This window comes from Pleurodeles waltl, chromosome 3_2 (genome assembly GCF_031143425.1).
Source record: "Pleurodeles waltl isolate 20211129_DDA chromosome 3_2, aPleWal1.hap1.20221129, whole genome shotgun sequence".
Classification (NCBI taxonomy): Eukaryota; Metazoa; Chordata; class Amphibia; order Caudata; family Salamandridae; genus Pleurodeles; species Pleurodeles waltl.
The window spans coordinates 175,440,976-175,465,843 of record NC_090441.1 but is presented as its reverse complement, the minus strand read 5'-3'; the positions used below and the strand labels follow the sequence as shown (position 1 = coordinate 175,465,843).

Genomic DNA, 24,868 nt, shown 5'->3' with positions numbered 1-24,868 from the left:
CAAGTTTCATGTGCACGTAAGTAGTTGTAACTTATGGGTAAAGTATTGGAAATTGTGTCTTAGACAAGTACATGCACTTTTTGGTGGGAAATTTGTGCATGGGGCTGGGTCTTTGCAACTTCTGTGCCAACTAGCTGTGCATAGTTGTAACATGTTCCACCCAAGGCCACCCTCTGTTTATGACTATGGTCAAATGAGAGAGCACTTGACATACAGATTTATGCCTCTGCATGTATAGGTGTTGCCTTAGTGCCTTGGCATGTGGACAGTCTGCCTAGACCCTTGAGGTAGTATTTGTAAATTTAAGGCTACATCTAGGCACATTATGGGTGTGACTAGGCAAATAATGGCTGTGATTACCACATGATGGCTAAGCAAGAACATCTGAGACTGTGCCTTGGCATTTGATCCTATGTTCGGGAATATGTTGGCTGTAGCTGGTCTATGATATCTTTTCCCATAGCCTGTGATGCAACCAGGACAGAATTCCTGTTATTTGCCAAGAACAATAAAGATAGAGTGCAAACCTGGCTCAATGAAATTAACATTGCCACTTCGAACCTCAACTTTCACTGAATACCAAGGGGGTTATTACAAATTTGGAGGAGGTGTTAATCCGTCCCAAAAGTGACGGTAAAGTGACGGATATACCACCAGCCGTATTACGAGTCCATTATATCCTATGGAACTTGTAATACGGCTGGTGGTATATCCGTTACATTTGGGACGGAATAACACCGTCCTCCAAAGTTGTAATAACCCCCCAAGTCATTTGAATTCACCCTGCACACTAACCTCCACCTCAAGGAACACATTGTCAAAAAAACAAAGACAGCTTGGACTCAGCTCTCTTTTCTAAAGAAAGTCAAATTGTTTCTTCCAGAAAGCGACTCCAGAACTGCTGTTCAAGCTCTTGTACTCTTGCATCTGGATGGTAGTAATGCCCTACTCCATGGCCACACTGGCACCCCTTAGGGACATTTTTAATGCTGCAGCACATCTCATCCAGGGCCTCAAGGAATACGATCACATCACACCCATCCTGACCGAACACGATTGGCTCCACTTCCCGGCCCACACGATCTTTAAAACCAGCTTCATCATTTACAAAGCCATCACAACCAGCACCCCCGCTTATCCTGCATATAAGTTCACCATCTCAGGCGGATCTTGTAAAAAAGAAAAAAACTAAACAGAAGGACTTTTCCATCTTTGCTCATAGGATCTGAAACAACATCTGTGTATATATTAGGACCACCCAAAATACTGATTCAATCTAGGAAAGAGTTGAATACTCACCTCTTTAAAGAACACTAGATCACAAAGCAAAAACCATCCACAACCTAGCTCCATCTCCCCTTAATTGTTGACTTAATGTTAGTCTTTGCCTATGTACAGTACTCCACTGCTTTATGGCTAGGTTTGCGCTATAAATACATACCTACATATCCTGGCTGTGCTCCTGAGTTTTCATGATTGTTCAGTGATATATAATAACAGCAGCCTAGTTTGTATATGGTTGACATTTAAAATGAACTTTTAGCTAATTTAGTAACTTTATTTCAATTATACTTATTGCAGTTTTTTTTTATCTTCAGTGATGTCACTTCCTATAATACCAAGAGGTTTAACGATCATGTTTGAGGCCTGTGTGGCTGTGGATACAAATGCTTTGCATACTTCTGCCACCTAGTGTTGGGTCCAGATGTGTGCAAGTTGTTTTTCTTCAAAGAAATATTTCGAGTCGCAATGTAGAGTGACTCCTCCTCTCGGTGATGACGTGCAAGGGCATTGACTCCATTATTAGATTGTTTTCTTCCACTGTGGACGTGTGTGCTTACTCTCCAGTTCTAGACCATTATGGTACTCTTTTCGGCACGTGCTTCACCCTCGTCAGTATTGTTTTGATTGCGCTCTCTTATTCTGCGTATTGAGGAACAGCTACATTGATCATGGGGTTGACGTGCTTTGACCGCACACCCTAGAGGGGTTCACCCTCCAGGGCCATCTTCCTCAGTCTCTGCTCTCACTGTCATGCGAAATATCCCCGGGCAGACTTACATCATGTCTGTAATCTGTGTTTGTCACCAGAACAAAGGGAGGCTGGTTTGCAAGGCTTGTCGATCTTTCCGCTCCAAGAAAATCCTCCGAGACCGTCAAGCAGGTTAACTCAGAGAAGCAATGAGGGCACTCCCAACATCTTTGGACATGAAGACGTCGGTGAAGAAGAACAACACCTTGATTCATCCATTATGGAGGGAGAGGCATTCTATCATGAGGGCAGGTCCAACTCGGACCTCGAAGTTGACCTGTAGGTGCAGGACGTTACACTGGCTCAACAGTCCATGAGTATGGTATCCCTTATCCCTCATCACTGTGTTGAACACTCCAAGAGACACACGGCCCGTCTGATCACGAGACCCATGGTCCACCACCACCCACTAGCCATTGTCAGCACAGAGCGACTATTTTGGATGCCCACCATTCGGTTCGGCACAGAAACACCAATATAAGCTGTAGTCTTCAGCAGTAAGCACCTCAGTGCTGAGTCGACCATTGGTACTGACCCGCTGTCGATCGCCATCCACTATGTCGACACAGAGTGGAACTTCAATGTTGAAACATAAACATGGGTCAGATCCGAAAGCCTCAAAGCCAGCTCTGAAGCCTGATTCCGGCAAGCCAGTGCAGTCTATCCTTTACAGGCTGCAAGAGAAGCTGGATGCTCAACAGAAAAATATCCATATCCAGCCTTATACCAGCCGTATTCTCACCAAGTGTTCGGCTCGGATTCCTTCACCATTGAAAAGCTGTCTTTCCAGGAGACTCCTGACTCTCAAATACCAGCAAAACAGAGGAAGAAATTGGACAAAGCTTCTGGCCCTTTGTCTCTTTCACTACCCTCACCACTACTACCACTGCCTCCACCTCCACAACTTCCGCCACCACCAGCACACTCATTTTCTCCATCACAGTCTGTTGGAGATCCCCTAGATATTTCACCTAAGGGATCCCCAAAATATTATGCAGGTGAGCACGGTGCAGGGCGTGACACTTTTGGGACATCACTACACACAGACACATATGATCTTGACCTTCCAGGGGACATTGAACTGGATTTATATCCTTCCCGTCCCTTTCCTCTTGATGATTCAACAGTGTATCAGGAGTTAATAGGTAGGTCTGCTGCTTTTCATGAAGTACAGCTCCACAAGCAATCTTTAGAAGAGAATGTCCTCTTTCAGACCCTTTCATCCACACAAAGAACTACTCAGTGTTTATCCATGCTAATAGGCATATTACATCACACTGGGGACAGTTTTAAACGCTCTGTTAGTGCTAGTGTAATTATACCTAGGGTCAATAAAAAATATAAGCCATCGCCATCAGATTCCATATATATTAGGGGACAAGTACCACCAGACTTTGTAGTGATTATGACTGCTTGCAAGCATGCTAATTCACAAGCTAGTGGAGATGCCCCGCTGCCAGACAAAGACAGCAAGCATATTGATGTGGTGGGTAAAAGGGCTGTGCACAATCTGCCAATCAATGGCGCATTGCCAACTCATTGGGTTTGCTTGCTCGATACGACCGGGGTAAAATGGAGGACCTCACAAAAAGAGAGGAAAATAACTTTCCTCAGAAGGCAAGCTACTATCAAACACCTCCATATGTTGTGCGTGGACTCTGCTGATACTGATTTTGGTTAGACACCATGCATGGCATTGTATTTTGGGGTTTAAACCAGAGGCAAAGCAGAATCTACGTAATGTACCATTTGACAAGGAACATCTCTTCGGTCCCCAAGTTGACCAGACCCTAGATAAAATTAAAAAAGACAAAGAGATGGCAAAATCAATGGGGGCCCTTCAAACATCTACTTTCCGTGGCTCTTTTAGCCACTCTAGCTTTTGTGCAGGCTCCAAAGCGACCTCTTCTGACACCTCCACCTTTTACCAACATAGTCACAGCCAACGTTCTTCTCCAAGAGGTTACATTAGAGGTTCATACAGGGGCAAGAACGCCAAAGGTAGCGGCAATGGTGCTTACCACCACCAAACAATGACTTCCCTCTCCTCCCACTGACCATACAACACCTGTTAGGGGCCGATTACAGGTTCTTCTACCTATGTGGTAATCAATAACTTCAGAACAGGGGATGCTGGGCATTATCCAACATGGCTATTTATTGTCTGGAGCTCACTACCACACCTCCCAACATACCACCTTGCATTCGCTGGCTATCACTGGAACATCAAACACTGCTCAAACAGGAAGTCCAAGCTCTTCTTCTCAAAGGAGCTCTAGAACCCGTCCCTCTTCAACACCAATGCTTAGGGGTATACCCTCTATACTTCCTAATACCCAAAAAGGACAGATCTATGCAGCCAATCCTAGATCTAAGGCCACTAAATAAGTACATCCTGTCAGAGCACTTCCACATGGTCACCTTGCAAGACGTGATCCCACTTCTCCAAAAGGGAGGCTTTATGACTACATTAGACCTAAAGGCCTATTTTTATATACCAATACAACCAGCTCAATGCAAATATCTCAGGTTTGTGGTTGGTGGCAAACATTATCAGTTCAAAGTCCTTCATTTCGTGGTGACTACTGCACCCCGAATAGTCACCAAGTATCTAGTGGTGGTAGCAGCCCATCTACACCCACACAAAGTCTACGTGTTTCCATATCTGGACAATTTGCTTATCAAAGCCAACAATCACCAATAGTGTCAACAACACACTCAGATTACAATAGATTTGCTCTACCGCTTGGGATTCACCATCAACATTCCTAAGTCTCACTTACATCCTCTACAGGTTCAGCCATATCTAGGGGCTATTCTGAACACACAAATAGTATTAGCTTATCCCAATTCTGCAAGATCCCAAAACTTTCAGAAACTATTACCCCAATTTCAGGCAAATCAACAACTTACAGTGAGGGCAATCATGCACCTTTTATGGATGATGGCCTCCTGCATTGCCTTGGTACCCCATGCCAGACTACACATGCATCCTTTGCAGGGATGTTTACCTCCCATTGATGCAGTCACAGGGTCAGTTAGAGGATCTAGTGTTGATAGACCGCCAAACTCATCACTCTCTACAATGGTGAAATACCAAAAGCCAGTTCCTTTTAGAAAAGGGTGGTCTTTTCTCAACCCAGTTCCCCACAGCACTGTCATGACAGACGCATCACTCACGGGATGGGGTGCACATTTGAATGATCTCATAGAACAAGGTCTCTGGAACACCAAACACCGGGGTCTCTGCCTCAACTACCTAGAGCTTCAAGCTATTTACCAGCGTTCAAAGCATTCCTACCTCACCTCATTCAAAAGCATGTCCTAGTCCAGCGGACAATATGACAGCCATGTACTATCTACAAAAGCAGGGGGGACAGAGTCTCCACAATTATCTTGTCTATTACCGATCATTTGGAGATGGGCACTACATCACAACATTCACCTGTTAGTGGAATATCTCCCGGGTACAGGCAAAGATTTTGCAGACCTTCTCCACAGAGAGGAGTTCCCTCAAATAGATTTTTTGCAACTGCAGAAAACGCAAAATACCCAAACTTTGCCTCCAGGTTCCCACACCCACTATAGATGTCCTGGTCAGGAATATTTGCCTATGCTTGTCCTCCCCTAATTCTCCTTCCATTTTTGGTTAAGAATCTCACTCAACCATCTCTCACAATGATACTAGTGGGCCCATCTTGGGCTCGTCAGTCCTCTTCACAGCCTCACTGGACCTCTCTGTAGTTCCCCACAAAAAGCTCCACAACAGTCTGGACCTTCTCACTTAGAACCATGGAAAAATCAGACACCCAGATCCTGCTCTCAAATTAGCAGTCTGGCCCCTGAGGTCATAGAGTTTGGTTATCTCAATCTACCACCTGAGTGTATGATCATCCTTAAAGAAACCCGCTGGCCTAGCAACTGAGCATTCCACATGGCAAAATGGAAAAGGTTTGTCTGTTCCTGTCATTCAAAACATATTGATCCTTTCAAAGCCAATGTACAAGACATTGGGCCTGATTACAACTTTGGAGGAAGGTGTTAATCCGTCCCAAAAGTGACGGATATACCACCAGCCGTATTACGAGTCCATTATATCCGATGGAACTCGTAATACGGCTGGTGGTATATCCGTCACTTTTGGGACAGATTAACACCTCCTCCAAAGTTGTAATCAGGCCCATTGTCTGCTACATGCTTCATTTACATAAATTGGGACTAGCATTCACATCTATAAGATTACATCTTACTGCAATGCCTGCCTATCTACAGAATAGACAACACATCTCTTTACTCAAAATACCAGTCATTAAAGCCTTCATGGGGGGTGCTCAAAATAGTTATTGCACCACGGGTCTCAACTGAATCCTCATGGAACCTTAACATTGTTCTCAAACAACTTATGACTCTCCATTTGAGCCCCTGCATACATGCCCTCTTCAGTACATATCTTGAAAGGCGGCATTTTTAATTGCTATTACCTCACTTAGACATATTAGTGAGCTCCAGGCTTTAACCTTCAAAGAACCTTTCTTTCAGCTCCACAGAGACAGGGAGGTTTTACACACCAACCCCAAATTACTTCCTAAAGTTGTCTCTCATTTTCACCTCAACCAATCCATTGAGTTACCTTTCTTCCCACAACCAGAGTCAGTTGTGGAGAGGGCTTGTCACACATTAGATGTTAAAAGGGTCCATATGTTCTACATTAATAGAACTAAAGCTCAGGCGGTGCTATGTACACTTTTCTGGACACCTGCAACACCCACAGGTTAGCCACTGCTTCTGACTGCGGCTGCTTTACAGTCTACGCAAAGCATGTGTTTCTACAGCCACAAATGCCTTGAATAGAATATGTTACTTACCCTGTAAGCATCTGTTTGTGGCATGTAGTGCTGTAGAGACACATGCACTCACCCCTCACCCCGCACACCTGTGGCCATTGCAGTTTTTTACTTTATATTCACATGGACATCTTATTACTTACACTTACTCTACACTCCATTCTTACCCGCCTTCGGGAAAACAATCTAACAATGGAGTTGATGCCTATGCGCATTATCACCGAGAGGAGTCACTTTACCTCATGACTCTAAAGACTTCTTTGAAGAAAAACAACTTGCACACAGCCGGACCCAACACTAGATGGCAAGAGTAGACAAAGCATGCGATTCTACAGCACTACTGCCACAAACAGATGCTTACAGGGTAAGTAGCAACACAATCTCACCTGCCAAGCCAGCCAAATCCAAAGGACCCGCCAGAAGGGCCAGCTGGTTCACGGTGAAGCTGAAATCCACCAAACACAAATGCTGGCAACTAGAAATGAAGTGGCACACCAAACAAGATACAGGAGACCATACCACCTACAAGACAGCATTCAACCATTGCCACCACCTCCTGAAGGAAGCAAAGAAGAACACCCTAACAGACCGCATAGAAGCCCCTGCAAACCGCAGCAGGAGCTCTTCACCATCATGAAGGAGTTCTTCAACCCTGCAGCCACTGAGAACTACATCAACCCTTCCAAGAACTGTGTGACACCCTGGCAGACTTCTTCCATGTCAAGATCTCAACCAGCCATCTACGAAAATTTCAAAACCCAAACCCCTGCTGCAGAAAGCATCAGCCTGGTCACACCCATGAACACAAACCCTGAACACCTGCTAACCCATTGGGACCCTCTCACAAGTCAAGCCACAATCTTCATCATGAACTCGGGAGCACCCATGGACCCCTGTCCCCACCACATCTTCAACCTCGGGAGCTAAATGAATGGTGACAAGCTTAAGAAAATCACCTCTGCCCTCTTTCCTGAGGACTGGAAACATGCAGAACTGAGACCCCTCTTGAAGAAACCATCAGCCAACCTAGCAGAACCAAAGAGCTACTGGCCCATCACCCTGCTCCCCTTTCCAGCGAAGGTTCTAGAGAAGGCAATCAACCAGCAACTCACTGAGTATCTGGAACACAACAACCTCCTGGACCCCTCTCAATCCGGATTCCGAATCAACCACAGCACCAAGACAGCCTTGATCGCAGCACCGACGACATCAGGGCCCTCCCTGACCAAGGCGAAAGGTAGCCCTCATCCTCCTGGACTTGTCAGCTGCCTTCAATACCCTCTCTCACCACATCCTGATCAATAGACTCCACCACATCAGAATCCAGGGAGACGCCTTTAAATGGATTGCCTCATACTGCATCGGAAGAACCCAGAGAATCAGTCTCCCACCATTCACCTCGAAACCCAAAAAGATCATCCACTGTGTCCCTTAAGGATTGTCCTTCAGTACCCCCTTCTTCAATATGTACATGACCCCACCTGCCCAACACTGTCAGATCGCATGGACTCAACATCATCTCCTGCGCTGACGACACCCAGCTCAACCTCTCGCTGTCAGAAGACTCCTCCATCACCAGAGCCAACTTCCACAGATGTATCATGAGCGTTGCTGACTGGATGACGGACAACTGTCTCAAGCTCAACACAGACAAGACGGAAGTCCTCATCTTCCTGAACAGCACCTCACCATGGAACGATGCATGGTGGCCTGCTGAACTTGGCCCACCCCAACAGATCACGCCTGTAACCTCGGCATCATCTTGTACAGCAAGTTATCTATGAAGAAATAGGTAAAAGCAGTCTCATCCGCCTGCTTCCACAGCCTATGCATGCTTCGCAAGATCTTTAGGTGGCTCCTGGTAAACACCAGAAGGACTGCCATGCAGGCCCTCGTAACCAGCAGGCTGGACTATGGGAACACCCTCTATGTAGGGAATCACCACAAGCCTCCTGAAGAGACTACAGACATTACAAAACTCAGCGCCAAGACTCATCCTCGACCTCCCAAGACATACCCACATCACACCCCACCTCAAGAAGCTACACTGGCTCCCGATCCAGAAGAGATGTCAGTTCAAGATGTTGAGCCAGGCATAAAAAAGTCCTGCCGAATGAAGGACCAGCATACATCAACAAATGCATAACCTTTCACAAACCAACCTGACACATACGATCAGCCACCCTCCCCATCACAGACACTCCCCAGATTCGCCGAAGCAACAGTGGATGACGTTCCTTCTCACACCTAGTGGCCAAAGCTTGGAATAACCTGCCCCTGTACGTCAGGACCACCTCATCACTCCAGTAATTCAGGAAAGGACTCAAGACCTAGTTGTTCGAATGAGCGGATCACCACCTAGCAACTCCAGCGCCTTCAGACCCTCACGGGTGATTTGCCATACTTTATAAATCCCTGATTGATTGAGTAACATATTCCTTCCTGTGTTGTTGCTATATGTATCTTTTTGTGATGTCATCTGGGATTTAAAGGGCATCTGACTTCACTTCTGCTCCCCCAGGATTTGGGGGAATTTATGTCCATGTTGGCAGGCTTGGGCTTCAAGAACCTTTAACTGGCCTCAGCTATTCCACTGTACCTTAATCCTGTCTTGCAGCAACCCTTGCTACATCCGATAATGTGGTCTATACCCAGTGTCATCAATATGCCTCAGTCTTGATCTGCACTGCAGCTACTTTTCTAGTACTAGAATTCCGGGCCTATACAAAGAGCCCTCCAAGGCCATTTAAAATATCCTTCTCCATGCCCTCATTTAGGATACCTCATTGCCTTCCCTTCGTACTCACGCAAGTATTGCAAACAATCTCTCTTCTCAGACTGGTTGGTAAAGGTGAGCCTCACCCTTCATGATAACTTCAACGACTTTAAGCACTCTTGCACTTTCAATACATGGACATAAATTAAAGGGAGTCAAGGATAGCAGCTGCCACCTCTGGCTTGTCCTTTGCTATCCCTTGCACAGTCTTTGCCACCCTGTAGTTCCATTGCTTGTCTTTCTCCTGGCACTTCAACAGCACACAAGAAGCTGCTAAGATTGGGACAAGGATTCAACGCTGTACAATCATCAGGGGGTCAATGGGTGCAAGATGGCATCCGCTATTCCTGATATTTTTGAAGATCGATGGTCATGCCCTCATGCATAAGATCTCCAGTAATGCAGGAAACGTGGCTTGAGCAAACCCTCCAAGGAGCCCAGCCTGCCCCAGACACTGGACAGATCCTTCAGACCCCACAGAGATGTCACAGTCATGCTTCAGGCAACACCAGCTCATCTGATCCACTAGCAGACCGCACTCACTCCAGATCACTAGCCCTGTAGACATAGTTCTCGTGGGAAATATGACACTGCCCCAAAAAGCAATGACATCTCATTAAAGGACATCCCTTTCCATCACCATACATTCTTGTCCTTGAATCATAAGACAGCATTACTTCTACATCTAGCTACCTCTAATACTTAGTTATGACTGCAGCAGGAGCTAGAGTAGTATATGGTCACTCTCCTCCCAGTGAGCAAAACCCTAGTAATCAACCCCCTACACAAAGACATTGGTTTAATGGAAACTCTGGCACTTCCTCCAAAGCAGGTTTAGGCATTTTAAAATGCCATCCAATTTATCTTCCTGAAATTCTGATACTCCAATCACAAGGTGGTATCACTTGGAAGTCTTACAATCACTTTTCAGCTTCTGAATGGCTTACAGGAATGAAAGGAGAGACCCGCAAATATTACATTGGCTGTTCTTTCTCTTTCTGTTTTTCCACTCCTCCTGTCTGTCTCTAACTCTGTCTCTTCAGTGTCTGAACTTCACTTTGGAGTGCAAGAGAGGAAGGACGTTTCCAAGGGAGGGCATATGGACTTTCCATGACACATCCTCAGTTCAAATATAGTCTTGCTTGACTGCCAGGACAGCTAAATAGATCCTTATATGGGGGAGATGATGTGGCAGAAGAAAGGTGATGAGCCCCAAAAAACATTTAACTTTTGTCTGAAGGTTTTATTTTTTTCCAGAACTCAGGGCACTGCCTGTCAATGTCTTTTTTCATGGTGTACTTAGGTGATCTGTTAATTTGGCATTTCATCAATGAGCTGCATCCTTGAGATACAGCTGTCTTACTCTTTCCCTGGACTCTAAAGATCTAGAGTTAAATTTGTTATGTGTGAGGCAGGTCATCGTTATGGGGATACTACTCTTCAGTGCAGAATTTCAATCCAAAATTAACTGTTTATCTCCAAAGTAACTACAAACATGCATAGTAGACATCCTGTGTTTGATGTTATAGATTGGGCGAGTTCTAGAAAGACTTTGTCCCATTAGCCAGTGCCTGTCTGCACAGAAGGTAAAGAGCTTGGCCTGAACTTAAGCCATCTCCTTGATGTGTTCTGAGTCCTCGTGCTCCATGAAAATGTGCCTGTTTGCACAGAAGATGGAGCGCACAACCTGACCGTGAGCAAACGCTTGGATCTGTTCCAAGGCCTCCTGCTCCATGAACTATGTGCCTGTCTGCACAGAAGGTATAGAGCAAGACCTGACTCTAAGCAAACTCCTGGGTGTGTTCCAAGGCCTCCTGCTCCATGAACTATGTGCCTGTTTGCATACAAGTAGTAGAGCATGGCCTGACTCTAAGCAAACTCTTGGGTGCGTTCTGAGGCTTTCTGCTCCATGAACTACGTGCCTGTCTGCACAGATGATACAGAACTCGGCCTCACCCAAACCAAACTCCTGGATGTGTCCCATGACCTCCTGCTCTATGAATTAGAATTCTTCTAGCATAGACTCAAACTGAGTAGTGACTATACGAAGGAAAGCATCAAACATCAAACATATGGAGGTGAAAGGGCAATTTGCAGGAACCTGGGCTTCTGCTGGCCTGTCAGACGGAGGGCCCAATTCACAAAGGTAACTTAAAAGTAGAAAAGTTACGAGTGCAAAGTCTCAGGATGCAAAGATTTTGCCCCGAGTTTGGAAATTTTGCACTTGTAACTTTAGTACTCGTAAGTTACTTTGTGAATCGGGCCCTGAGTGTACTGGTTGAAGCCTGAAGGCGAGACTTAATACTGGAAAAATAGGAAGAGTGTATCACCTAGAAGTGGGAGAAGTTTAAGATGTCTGCGAGGCGTCAGCGCTGTTCCACAAGTACATAATGTTTTTGAGTTTCAGTTGCACTGAATATTCTTTGAAGGCGTTGTACCTTCCTGGCCTAACTGAGCAATGACATGAAAGCAGTCATTCAGTCTATCATAAGAAGTGTTAGACATCCTCCTCATTCTCCTAGTGCACAGTTTATGAGTTTAGCTGTTGGTTCTTCAAGGGGTCTTTCATTGAACTACAATGGGTTTGGGGACATATATTTGTTACGTTTTCAAGGTAAATGAATACAGGCCATTGATCAACTGGGAGTTACATGTCAGAAGTTCTCTAGTAGAAACATTGATTCCTTTGCTGTTGAGGCAGACATGAGCAGTACGAAAAATGAGTGAGTCTGCTGTGATTCATCCCAGCACAAGTTTGTGTTTTAGACCCAGAATGAGCGGCAGTGCTATGTGGAGATCCACCAAACGTAAAGGAGTTATCCACTGATCAGAAGAGGAGAAATGAGTCATCTTATCTCCCTCACATACAAAAGGTGAAGCCAATGATGGGCCATTAGAGTGCAAAGAGCCCGCTCCCGGTTTAGCATACCCTGGGAGCCATACTGGCAACCACAGTTTGTTGACGGCCAAGTCACAGCTAGCTGAGAGACGTGTGTGACTAAACTGGGCACTGAAGTATTTAAAAGCTACAAGGTGGATGAGCTTGGCAGCTTGAGAGGCAACAAGTCATAAAAAGTGAAATCAAATCAAGGTGTTCTTAAGCATATGTCATAATCAAAGGTTTTCACCTCAAAAGGTTCATTTTAAGTAAATGGCAAAGTCAACCATTCAATGGTCTATCTCTTTGTGAGGTCTGGCTTTTCACCAAGGGATGTCATTCAAGACTGAGCGCAGGTATATACCAGAGAGCTTGGTTTGGCCGTTGATTGTCCTTGTTTTAAGAATGTCACAAATTTTGTCAAAGCACACTTGCAACTTATCAGATTTGTGAGTGTGGAGGAATATATCAAAATTGTTTGCCCAAAGACACGTCCGCCTCGCCCTACATGCAGAATAACATAAGGCACAGATCAGATGAGAATGCCACTGGGGACACAATTTCCAGCTGTCCTTTTACACTGAAAACAAGACTTTCCTCCTTTGGTTCACTATGAGGTAAGAACACAACCCCCACAATGTACGGGGGTCCTAAGAAACCATGCAATGCAGGCTTGAAAGTTGTTGAGCTGTGCTGCGTTGCGTGAACAGGGGAGAACAGTACCATATCTACTAAGATCTCCTCCTGTGCTGGTGCACTTTATGCTCCCATGCATAGCCTTAAGCCATCATGCAAGTGTGCCCGCGTTGTGGGTAAGCATAATGTGTGTGCAGGAAGTGGTCCCTAACTACAAAAAATACTCTTTAAGGCATTTCTCTCTTTGTACATGTGTTGTAGAATGTAGCACACATGCAAAGAGGAAAAAATAAGGACACATACAAATATGTGCAGGGAGGCAAAGAATTTTGGGGCAAATCCCTGTCTACAATTCTGTGTAGTTAAGGATTTGTGTCAAACCCCGTTGTGGTTACACAGGAATGCCCATGCATTACGCGTGGAATGCCCCCCTTGGTGCAAATAAATGCAAATCAGCTCATTGCGTAGCTTGGAGTTACTTTTTGTTATAATCCAACGCAAATTACAATTTGCATTGGATTGTAAATACCAACATAAAACTTTGGGCCACGTTTCCATTAAAAAGCAACCCACACCCACCACAAAGTCTTTGTAAGTGTGCTCCTAGGTTGGTGAATATCAGCCCATGAAGTGCCCCCAGAGATGCTATTTTACCAGTAACCAACAGCCCTCAAATAAATATGCTTATTTGAGATAAACAACATCTAAAAGTATTTCTTGAAGGCTTTGTTGGTGCTAAGTAAATGATACAGCATTGCACTCACCGTGCATTACCTTTGGACCTGCTTCAGCAGCCTCATATTGTGCTGACTTGTGGTTCATTAGTGCTACAAACAGGGCTCACAATCTGGCAACCCTAAACACATGGGCCCAGATTTACTAGGATTTTGTGCTGGGATTGTGTCACTTTCTTGGCACAGCGGTGACACAAAATCTATTTTAGGATTTGCAAGGCCACACAAAGCCTGATTTCAGTGGATAAAACCTAACAGTGCATAGCCCTTCCTTGTGTTATCTTGAGTTGCATAGGTGTTACATGGGTAGAGCAGGAGCTTTCCGGTGCCTCCAGCCATGTACTTTTATGCAAATCCCTATTTAGAAAGACTTTCTCTCTCCTTGTTCCTTCCTCTTTGCATGAATGCTGCATCCTGCAGCACACTTACAAGGAGGCATAAGCCTTTTTATTCAGCAAGGTGTCCCTTTCTGCACAAAAACCATCCTGACCACAATGCAGGCACCCTTGTAATATGACACAGTGGTGCATCTGTTGGCCTCAGACAGCCACAAATGCACTCAGGAAGAGAGCAGAAAAGAACCATATCTTTTTAAATTTAGCATAGTTCTGCTCCCTCCCTTCCATGCAATGCAGTGTAGCAACTTCCCTTGCTGCGCAGCGTGCAAATTTAGTAAATCTGGCCACAGTAAGGTAGGCAATGCTGTACTAAGAAGCAGAGCCAAGGTGCAGCACCATAACAGAAGGAGACTAGGCAAGCGAGGTGCTTCCATCCAGTGAAGGGAAGAGTAGTATTGCGTCTCTAACAGTGGTGGAAATGGGGACTGGGAATCAACAAGAGCAGCACTGTGAGCACCAGCGCGCAAACATTTGGAAAGGGGATGGGAAAAAACAGGCTGTAAGAAGGTGAAAAGGGGAAATTAAAAATGCATGGGATATCGCCAACAGTAAAAACAATAAAGGCTAATGTGCTTATTTGCACTAGACCCGAGTGAAAAAGTACTGACTAAACTTTGTTACTCAAGCATTTTCAGCCAAGCAAATTTGACCCTCAGGCCCAGATTTATACTTTTTCACGCAAAACTGCGTTAGCGCAGTTTTGCGTGAAAAAGTACAGCGCCATTCCAAGACGCCAGCCGGGTGCCTTATTTCTGGAATGGTGCTAGCCGGCGCTAAGGCCCAGTTGGGGTCAAAACACATGACGCTAACCGGGTAGGAGAGGCGTAGGGAAAACTGGAGGTTGTGCGTGAAAGAATGGCGCTAGTCAGGTTAGAGTAAAAAAAAATACTCTAACCTGACTAGCATCATTTTTTTGACGCACAACTCCCCTGGACATGGCTCCTGTCTTAGGAAAGACAGAAGGCATGCCCCCAGCCCAATGGCCATGCCAGGGGACTTCTGTCCCCTGGGCATGGCCATTGGGCACAGTGCCATGTAGGGGAGCCCAAGTTAGGCCCCCCTATGGCACTTTGGAAAAAAGTAAAAATACCTACCTGGGATGTTCCCCCATCCTTAGGTGTCCTCCAGGTGTGGGTGCGGGTGGGTGGGGATGTCCCTGGGGACAGGGAAGGGCACCTGTGGGCTGTTTCCATGGTTTCTGACCGTGGAAAAAGGCCTGCAGGTCCCCTAACGCCTGCCCATACCCAGGCATTAAATAATGGCGCTAAGCATGCTTAGCGCCATTATTCAAGCCCCTCCTCCGCCCTTGCGTGATTTTTGCATGGGAGGATAAACAAGGCACTAGGGCCTTTGAGTCTTTTTTTGCCTGGGAACGCCTACCTTGCATCTCATTGAGGCAAGGTAGTTTTCCGCAGGAAAAAAATTACTTTAACTCCAATAATTTGGCGCTAGACATGTCTAGCACCAAAATATAAATATGGAGTTAAGTTTGTGCCAGATTTGCGTTAAAAAAAATGATGCAAATCCGGAGCAAACAGAGTATAAATATGGGCCTTAGGTTTTGCACACAAGCCTCTTTCTTGTGGGAGACACAGGTGCCTGGAGCTTACAACAGATGCAGAACACTTTATTCCCACTGCCAGCTGAACACCAGTCTGAGTCCAATGTATGACTCTTTCTGCTTCCAAACTGCTCCCTGCTTAAACAGCTAACATGCCTGACTAGTCAATGTCCCATGCGTGGGACTCCTTGCTGAGATTGAGGCCTTTACCGTAGCGTCTCCTTGACAACAGCCTTCAGCAGGGGCATTTTTGCGATATGTTCTGCTGTTGGGATTTGGTCTCCTGGGATCACACTGACCACTTCCTGGTAAAGGGCATTCTGGATCTCAGGCTCCTTGGACAAGCGGTACAGGGTCCAAGACAGCGTGTTAGAAGTCTGTGAAGACAAGAAGGTAGGTTACATGCCCAACTGTGGGTTGGGTTTCACTTTTATATAGTTATAGCTTTAGGCTGCCATGATGTGTGTTGGGAACAATCTCATAGGTATCACAGTAGAAGGTTACCATTTACCATGCGCCTTCAATCACTCACAAACCTACATAAAGGTTTATTTAGAACTAAAAAAATGATAGTAGAAGCTTAAGCAATTATTACAGAAGTCAGTGCTTTACACAACCATGGCACAGAAAGTATATGCATTGGGTCAGTGAAAGAAACACTATAGTCAATGGAGCATCTAAGGGGGCTTTCTTACAGGTGAGGGATGCCAACTGGCAAAGGCAATGTGATGCTTTAAAGAAGTGCAGCACCTTGGCATCTCCTGCAGCACTCCAGATCTCACCCATAATCAACGGCAGACCGACTGTGTGGTCTACAGGCTTCCTAGTACTTTCAATACCATATTTATTAACTTGCTTTGTCTGTTTTCTCTAGTAAATCTTAATGAAGAAGATGGCCTTTAAGGTCAGGAGATGCAACAAGCAGATGTGTATTGGCTCAAAGGGGATTCACAAGAAAAACTTTAGGAACAATTAAAGGTCCATTTGAGCATCACAGTGTGGGAGGAAACGTGTTTCAAACCTTTAATAAATTTGGTGATTTAAGAGAGGTCAGTTGGGCCGGCAAACATAGCACGGCTGAAAAGGCCAACAAATAACCTTTAATAGTGCCCACTGGAAGGCCTTGCTGGGCCAAAGATTGTAAAGAGTCAGCCTTGCAAATGCATACAAGTCCACAAGTTTGTCCCAGCACCTGGCATACATGGATTTCATTGAAGGGCATCTGGTGGCAAGGACAAAGTCCACCACTGCAGGTAGAAGACCCAAGGCATCCAGCTGCCACCGCTCAATCTCCACAAACGTAGGTGCAGATTTGGGAGGTGTATCAGGCCATGTTGCTGAGACAGGAGGTCCTTGAAAAGTTTTAGCCCGATTGGAGGACAGATGCTCATGCCCAGAAAGTCAGAATAAACCTCCTAATGAGTTTTTTTGAGGAAATTCAAACATGCAATACTGTTGACACTGTTCTTTCTTGACAGCGGCAAAAAGAACTAACCAAGGTTCTCCTCACTGTTGCAAGATGTCTTGTGTCACCTGGGGATGTAGGCACCAGTCGTTATTTGCCAGAAGCCACCTGCTCAGTTTTTCTGCTCTGTTGTTCATGGACCCTGCAAGATGGTTCATGATCAGGAAACAGCATGATGGTGATGTTTTCTGTGAGAATGTGCACCGGCCTCACATAATGGATGGCAGGAAGGCCTTCAAAGCCAGGTGAATGGCTCACAACTCCAGCAGACAAATGTGGAGCCGTCCCTCTGCTGGAAACCAGAGTCCCCTGATCTCCACCTCTCCCAGATGACCACTTAAGCACAGCAGGGATGACTGTCTGTCACCACAGTCAGTCCTGGATGCGCAAGGGAGAGGGGCCTGCCGCTGGACCAATTGTGTATGAGCAGCCATCACTGCAGATACCGAGCCATTTTCTCTGAGACCTGGTAGGCATCAGCCAGATTGCCTTGGTGCCGGGATTAGTAAAACTTCAAACTCCATTGTAGATCACACAAGTGCCACCTGGCATAGCTGATGAGGAGGGTACATGAGAAACAGAGGCCAAGAAGCCTCAGAGCTGCTCTGAACGTGATCGAGGGCCAAGTCCAGATCATCAAGATCATACCCTGAATACCCTAGAATTTTCATGCCATGTATGGCAAAGGGAAAGCCTCGAACTTCACTGTGCTCAAGAGTGCTCCAATACAAACGAAGCCTCTGCGAAGGAATAAGATCGGACTTTGGCTGGTTGACAGTGAACCCCAAAAATGTCAAGAGGTGAGGCCACTTTCAACAGCCAGTCACTGAGGCACAGAAATACTAGTATTCCCAACCTCTGAAGATGGGCAGCAACCATTGAGAACACTTTCGTGAACACAAGAGCATGACAGTTTCACTAAGGCGAGTTGGGCAGATTGAAAATGATCCAGTTGCCCCGGACCACATCAGACAGAATCTTAGCCAGCATGAGCAATTTGTCCTTCCGCAAGAAGGCATTCTGAGATCAAAGGTCCAGAATAGGCCTTCAGAATGAGGAAATAGTGAGAACAACAACCCCCTCCTACTCTTTCAGAGTGCAGAACCTGCTCAATAGCAACATTTGCATCTATGCTAACAGAATGCACAGGGTCTCTTCTGGAATTCATTCAGGTGTGAGATAACTGATGGGCATAGTATAAGAAAAAGGCAGGGCACAACCAGTTTGAATGATCTATAAGAACCATCTGTCAGACATGATGCATCGCCAACCTGGGAGAAAATGTTGAACACATGCCCCCCATTAGTTTGGCATGTGCCACTACGGGGAGGTTAAAGAGTTTTGGTGGCCACAGTAGCAAGGCAAGAAGAATTGGAAGATTGATGCCGCTGCTGTCCTGTATGCTAGTTTTCCAGAACAACGCTTATTGCTTCAAAAGTATTGGGGTGTCTGCTGCATTGGTTGGGAAGGCTCTTTCCTTCTATATGCTAGGTCTCTGGAACAGTCCTTAAAGTTTTTGAATTGATGCAGAAACTGTTTGACAGGAGTTAACTGTCCCAAGGAGGGTGCTGCAACTCTTTTGCCCTTGAAGAGACAGAGAATCTGCATTCTCCCAAAAAAAAGCAGGACCCATCAAGGAGGATATGCATGCAGGAGGCCTGTACATCACCAGAGATTTTTTTGGGATGCATCCATGCATATCAATAAAGTATGAAACTGGCACAGGCTGACTTCCACTGGCAATTTGTAGCACCAGACTTGGGCAAAAACATGAGCTTGCCAAAAGCATCAATCTTCTTGGATACCCTATATGGAACAGTGGCTGGAATGAGTTCACGTTGCTGGTTGTGGTCACTACAAAATCCAGGTCACCAGGTGCCAGTCTGTGATGTCCCCCCACCTTGCCTATTGTTTCTGTGTTTCAAAGTATCCGTGAGGGCATCCTAAAAGGAAAAAAGTGCTCAGAAGTAAGTGTCTCAGTATGTAAAATCTCTGTTAGGACTTTTCTCAACGGAAGGAAGCAGCAAGTATAGTGCCTCGGTTGCCCTCTGGACTGCCACCACAGATGAGGCATTCTCTTCCATTGGTGGCCTAATGATGACTTAAACTCTGTCTCAGAAGTTGTGAAGCCCACTGGCATTGTTTAAATCAATATATAAGGCATCATCATTACAGTTAGAGGGAGCAAGTCATTCCCTTCATCAACATCCTGGTGTGCCCCTGGTCTGGCATAGGATCAGAGTCAAAACTAAAAATATAATGGATTCTATGCAGTTAGTTGCGATGTGGAAGAGGCACAGAGCTAGAGTTAGGTTACATGACAATCGGTTGCACTTTTGTGATTTGCAGTGCCACATTGTTAGAAATGGGGGCTCTAGTTGGCAGAGGTATAAACCCTTGTCAAAGTAGGGATCACAATCCTAGTCAGGGTAAGTCACACACAGTCCAAATTATCGTGTGCCCACCCTCTGGTAGCTTGGCACGGAGCAGTCAGGCTTACCTTAGAAGACAATGTGTAAAGTATTTGCACACTAAATCATACAGTAACACAGTGAAAACACCACAAACATACAACACACAGGTTTAGAAAAATATATGATATTTATCTGGTTAAAATAAGGTCAAAACAATAAAGATTCAATGAGCACAAGCTGAGATATCACTTTTGCAAGATTAAAAAAAAGAGTCTTAAATCTTAGAAATCAATAGTTATCTCTTAGTTACACAAAGAACCTGGTTTGTGTCAAAAATAACACGCATGGAGACCGCAGAGGAGGAGATGCATGGAAAAATATGGTGTGTGTCAGATTTTCTGACACAGCACAGACAATGCCTAGTTCCTTTCTACGCTGCCAGGGGCTTTGCGTCATTTCTCGGCGAGCGGTCTTGGTTCCTCACTACAATGCGGCGGTCTTGTTGACGCCCAGGGACGATGCGGGTAAATCCTGGGCATGCTGGAAGAAGTCACAGGTGCTGTGTTGATCCGGTAGGGTGATACATCGAATTTTCTGTCGCACGGCAAGCAGTGCGTCGATTTTCCACTCAGGGAATCGGCTTCGTCGTTCCGGTTTGTCTGTGTGTCTATCCAGTAGGGCTGTGCGTCAAATCTTCTGTCGCAAGGCATGCGCTGTGTCGAATCTTCACTCAAGAAGTTGGGCTGCGTTGTTCCGGTTCAGCTGTGTGGTGATTTCTTGGTTGTAAAATGGCTGTGTGTCGTTTCTGGCAGGCTGTGCGGTGATTTTCAGTGCACAAGGGGTTTCCTGAAGAGATGAAGTCTTTTTGGCCCTGAAACTTCAGAAAAAAGGAGGCAAGCTTTATCCAAGTCCTTGAAGAACACTTCTCAGCAAAGTTGAGGGCAGCAGGGCAACAGCAGGGCAGCAGTCCTTCTCAGCAAAGCAGTCCAGATGAGTCCTTTGGGCAGCCAGGCAGTTCCTCTTGACAGGTTGCATGTTCAGGTCCAGAAGTGTCTGAGTTGGTGTGGTCAGAGACTCACTTTATATACCCAAAGATGCCTTTGAAGTGGGGGGGGACTGCAAAGAGTGGTTTTGAAGTGCACAAGTTCCCTTTTCAGTACAGTTCTGTCTGCCCGGGTCCCAGTAGGGGGTTTGGCAGTCCATTGTGTGAGGGCAGGCATGTAGCCTTTGAAATGTAAGTGTCAGACCCTCCACACTTCCAGCCCAGGAAGAACCATTCAGTATGCAGATGACTGCAGGTGTGATTGAGTGTCCTGTGTTTGTGGTTTTCTGGGTGAAATTCCCAGCCCAGGCGTTGATTGGAGACAAGCTGTAAGGCACAGAGGGTTTTTAAGTGCAGAAAAATGCTCGCTTTCTAAAAGTGGCATTTCTAAAATAGCAATATAAAATCCAACCTCACCAATAAGCGGGATTCTCTTTTACTATTCTAGCCATACTAAATATGACCTGGTTACCCCTTTCTGATCAGAATCTACCACCCAAACAGTGTATGAGGGCAGTCCCAATGCTAGCCTATGAAAGGAGCATGCCTCACTGCAGTGGAAAACAAATGTAGGGGTTTTCCACTACCAGGACATATAAACCACACATGTACATGCCCTGCCTTTTACCTACATAGCACCCTGCCCTATGGGTTACCTAGGGCCTACCTTAGCGGTGCCTTATGTGTAGAAAAAGAGGGGTTTAAGGCTTGGCAAGTGCTAGTAAATGCCAAGTCGAAGTGGCAGTGAAACTGCACACACAGGCCTTGTAATGGCAGGCCTGAGACATGGCTAAGGGGCTACTTATGTGGGCAGCACAATCAGTGCCACAGGCCCACTAGTAGCATTTAACTTACAGGCCCTGGGCACATGTAGTGCACTTTACTAGGGACTTGTAAGTAAATTAAATATGCTAATTGGGTATAATCCAATGTAGCCATGTTTTAAGGTAGGGAGCATATGCCCTTTAGCACTGGTTAGCAGTGGTAAAGTGTGCAGAGTCCTAAAAGCAGCAAAAACAGTGTCAGAAAAGTGGAGGGAGGCAGGCAAAAAGTTGGGTGATGACCACCCTAAGGCTGTCAGGTCTAATACACATCATCAAGCTGTAGCCAACGTTAGATCAGGGTCCAACACTGGCACCATTTCCAGTACTCGTGGTATCAGTATTGACATCGGTGTACAGTTACCAGCGAAAATCCTGGGGCAGGGTTAGACAGACAGCACCTGCAGTTTCATTGGGGCCAAATGTGCACCAGAGGGAGCCCGAAGTGCACGCAAACGCTGTAACATGGTCTCCTTAAAGGCCTCTGTAGGAAGGTGCCTCTTTTGACATTGTCACCTCCTCACACACACTTTTTGCCTGGTTTCTGGTGTAATTTAGACTGAGGGCACACTGGGTTCCTGCTAACCACGATCCTAGTGCCAGATCTCTTTCCCCCAAAACTGCAGTTGTTTTTTCCCAATTGGCAAAACGTTTAGCACCCACTGTAAGTCCTTAGTAAATTGTACCCCTAGTACCTCGGGCCTGGCATCCTAAGGGGGGCCCCTAAGGGCTGCAGCACTAATTGTGCCATCATAAGGGACCCCTCAGCAAGTACATGACAGGCTGCCATTGCAGGCTGTGTGTCTTGGTGCTAACAAAAGTGAAAACGCAACAAAGAACACAGCCTGCATGCCATGTCCCCTAAACACCACATGCAATGCATGTAAGTCACCCCTCTAGCAGGCCTTACAGCCCTAAGGCAGGGTGATTTATATTACATGTGAAGTCATATCTGCACAAGCAGATATGCCCCGGCTATGTCTTTGTTGATTCTTAGACACAGACAGTGATCAGGGAAGCCACTATAAATTAGGCAGTGTGTCCACTTCATGCCAATCCCACCCCCAAGGTGGACGAGCTAAAGTGGAGACTACTTTTTATTTTGTTCTGCAGGAATTCGGCCACTAGGGTTAGGGTTATGCCCACTTCCCAGCGTAAGTGATCATAAGAAGGGTATACTCACCCTAAAGAGGTGGTCAGGCCATTGGCTACCACCTTGCACTTCCTGTAACACCCCTAAATTGAGTATTTGGCAGGCACGGCTCCTCCCTATGGCAGAGAAGCATATCCCCCCTACCCCCTCAACCCCTGCCAGCAGCAGCAAAACTTTTACAATAAAACGATAATAAAATATGTTTATTATCGTTTTATTGTACAAAGGGCGGGGCCACAGGCTATGACGAGTACAGATGGGGAGTGCACAGCACTCCCTTGAGTGCGCATGTATGTTTGGACATACTCAGGCCGGCCAAACACACATGCACACTGTGGTCTCTCCAACCCGGCACTGGGTTGCCAGGTTGGAGACAGCAGGCAGAAACTCCCACTCTTCCTTGGAGCACCCGGGTTTGCCTGCAGCCTCTGCACGCAAGCTCCCTCTCCCGTGGCCTTGTGGTGAGAGAAAACCCAGCACCTCCAGCAACCACTGCACCCATCACCCCGACCCAATCTGAGGTGTGTCACTGGTGCCAACAATGTCCCCCCGCCCCCCTCAGCTCAAGTCCACCCTGGTTTCAACCATGCTGGACTCCCTGATGACTCCTGCAGCCTCAACACACAGGACCCCTTACCACGAATGCTCCCGGATGGAACAAGCCAATGTCTAAGGTCATCCCTGCACCTGTCACCCCTGGACCCAGGCGAAAAGGCCCAAAGGTGCACCTGCACCCAAGCACCCCAAGTCTGCAGCCTGTCCTCACGAGGACCAATTCCCATTGAAAACCATGGGGCACCTGACGCCTTGCTGCACTCCTCCACCCAGCTGCCTAAGTGTCGCCCAAGTGGCCTTGTGGTGTGGTTCTGAACAGTGCCCAGAACTTACCTGTACTCTCTGAGACTGGCCTCGTAAGTCGTCATTAACCATGTGTTTTCCTCCATAGGTTTACGCTGAAGAAATCTGAAATTGCACTGTGTTCATTTTTTAAACTAAAAAGAATTTATGCTTGAAAACCTACATACCTTGTAATGAAGTTCTTGGGTTTAAAGTATATATAAACAAAAGTATTATTTTTCTAAACTGGTCTTTGATTTATTCTTTGAGTGTGTGTCTGGTGTATTGCCTCTGTGAGTACAACAAATGCTTAGCGCTACCCTCTGATAAGCCTAACTGCTTGCCCCCACTACCACAAAATAAAGCATTAGTCCTATCTACTTTTGCTTCTGCAAACCAATTGGAGATCCACTAGACTCTCTGAATGGTGTACTTCTTTTCAGTAAACCAGCCTCTTACACCCTCAATCTGCCTCGTGGTCAAAAATGGCCTCGGAAATTCAGGGTGTATCGGGCCAGTTGTGGAATTGGTTGCCTGGCTGGAGACCTCGACAGGGTTCACCTAACATCAATGATGTGCCCTCGTTATATATATTATGCACTACATTATTCCCCTAAAGTGGGAATTCAGTTTTAAAAACAAATCCTGAATATTTGGGTCTCTAAATTTTCCAGAGAGAAGAATCAATTTCAACAGATATATACATTTTCTTAAGTATTACAAGGACCACATGGTGTCATCTAACAGAAAAGCAATTCTGAGATATTGGAGAGACATTTCATACACTGGATTCACAAAGGTATTATGTACCGTGTCTACTCCACCCAAAAGCAGCTCAGCTATGCTGCCATACACCTCCTTTGGTGTCAGGTTCCCACTAGCCAAAAGATGGGTCAGGTACTCGCCTTGCACCTCCTCGCCCCGTGCCAACCGGTCATTGATGGATTCCATCTTTGCGTCAATCAGCTTTTTCCCTACGGATGACATAAGGGTAAAAGGTGAGGTCAGAATCAATCATTTTAAGTTTCTAATTAAGAAGAATGCAAGTGATGAGGAGAGATTAGTTAATACACATTACTGAATATTAGACAGCTGATACAAAAACAATGTAGAATTAATCTTAAAATTGAAAATTAAGATTATATATATATATATATATACATATATATACCCAAAGTCAAAGTCTGGAATGTGGAAGCAATATCGCAGCGGTCCCAGCCAGGCCCTGGAACTCCCATAAATCTTCAAGTTTCCTCTTGATAACAAGGAAAGCCAGG

At 45.8% G+C, this 24,868-nt stretch overlaps 1 protein-coding gene across 1 annotated transcript in view; it reads right to left on the bottom strand.

Moving 5' to 3' along the window:
* Positions 1-24,868, bottom strand: part of LOC138286650 (sterol 26-hydroxylase, mitochondrial-like) — a 155,028-nt gene that overhangs the window by 24,443 nt on the left and 105,717 nt on the right. The window contains exons 5-6 of the mRNA XM_069227112.1: positions 24,402-24,565; positions 16,070-16,236 (exon numbers count right to left, since the gene is read on the bottom strand). Coding sequence (XP_069083213.1) covers positions 16,070-16,236; positions 24,402-24,565 — 331 coding nt within the window. The remainder of the gene's footprint in view (positions 1-16,069; positions 16,237-24,401; positions 24,566-24,868) is intronic.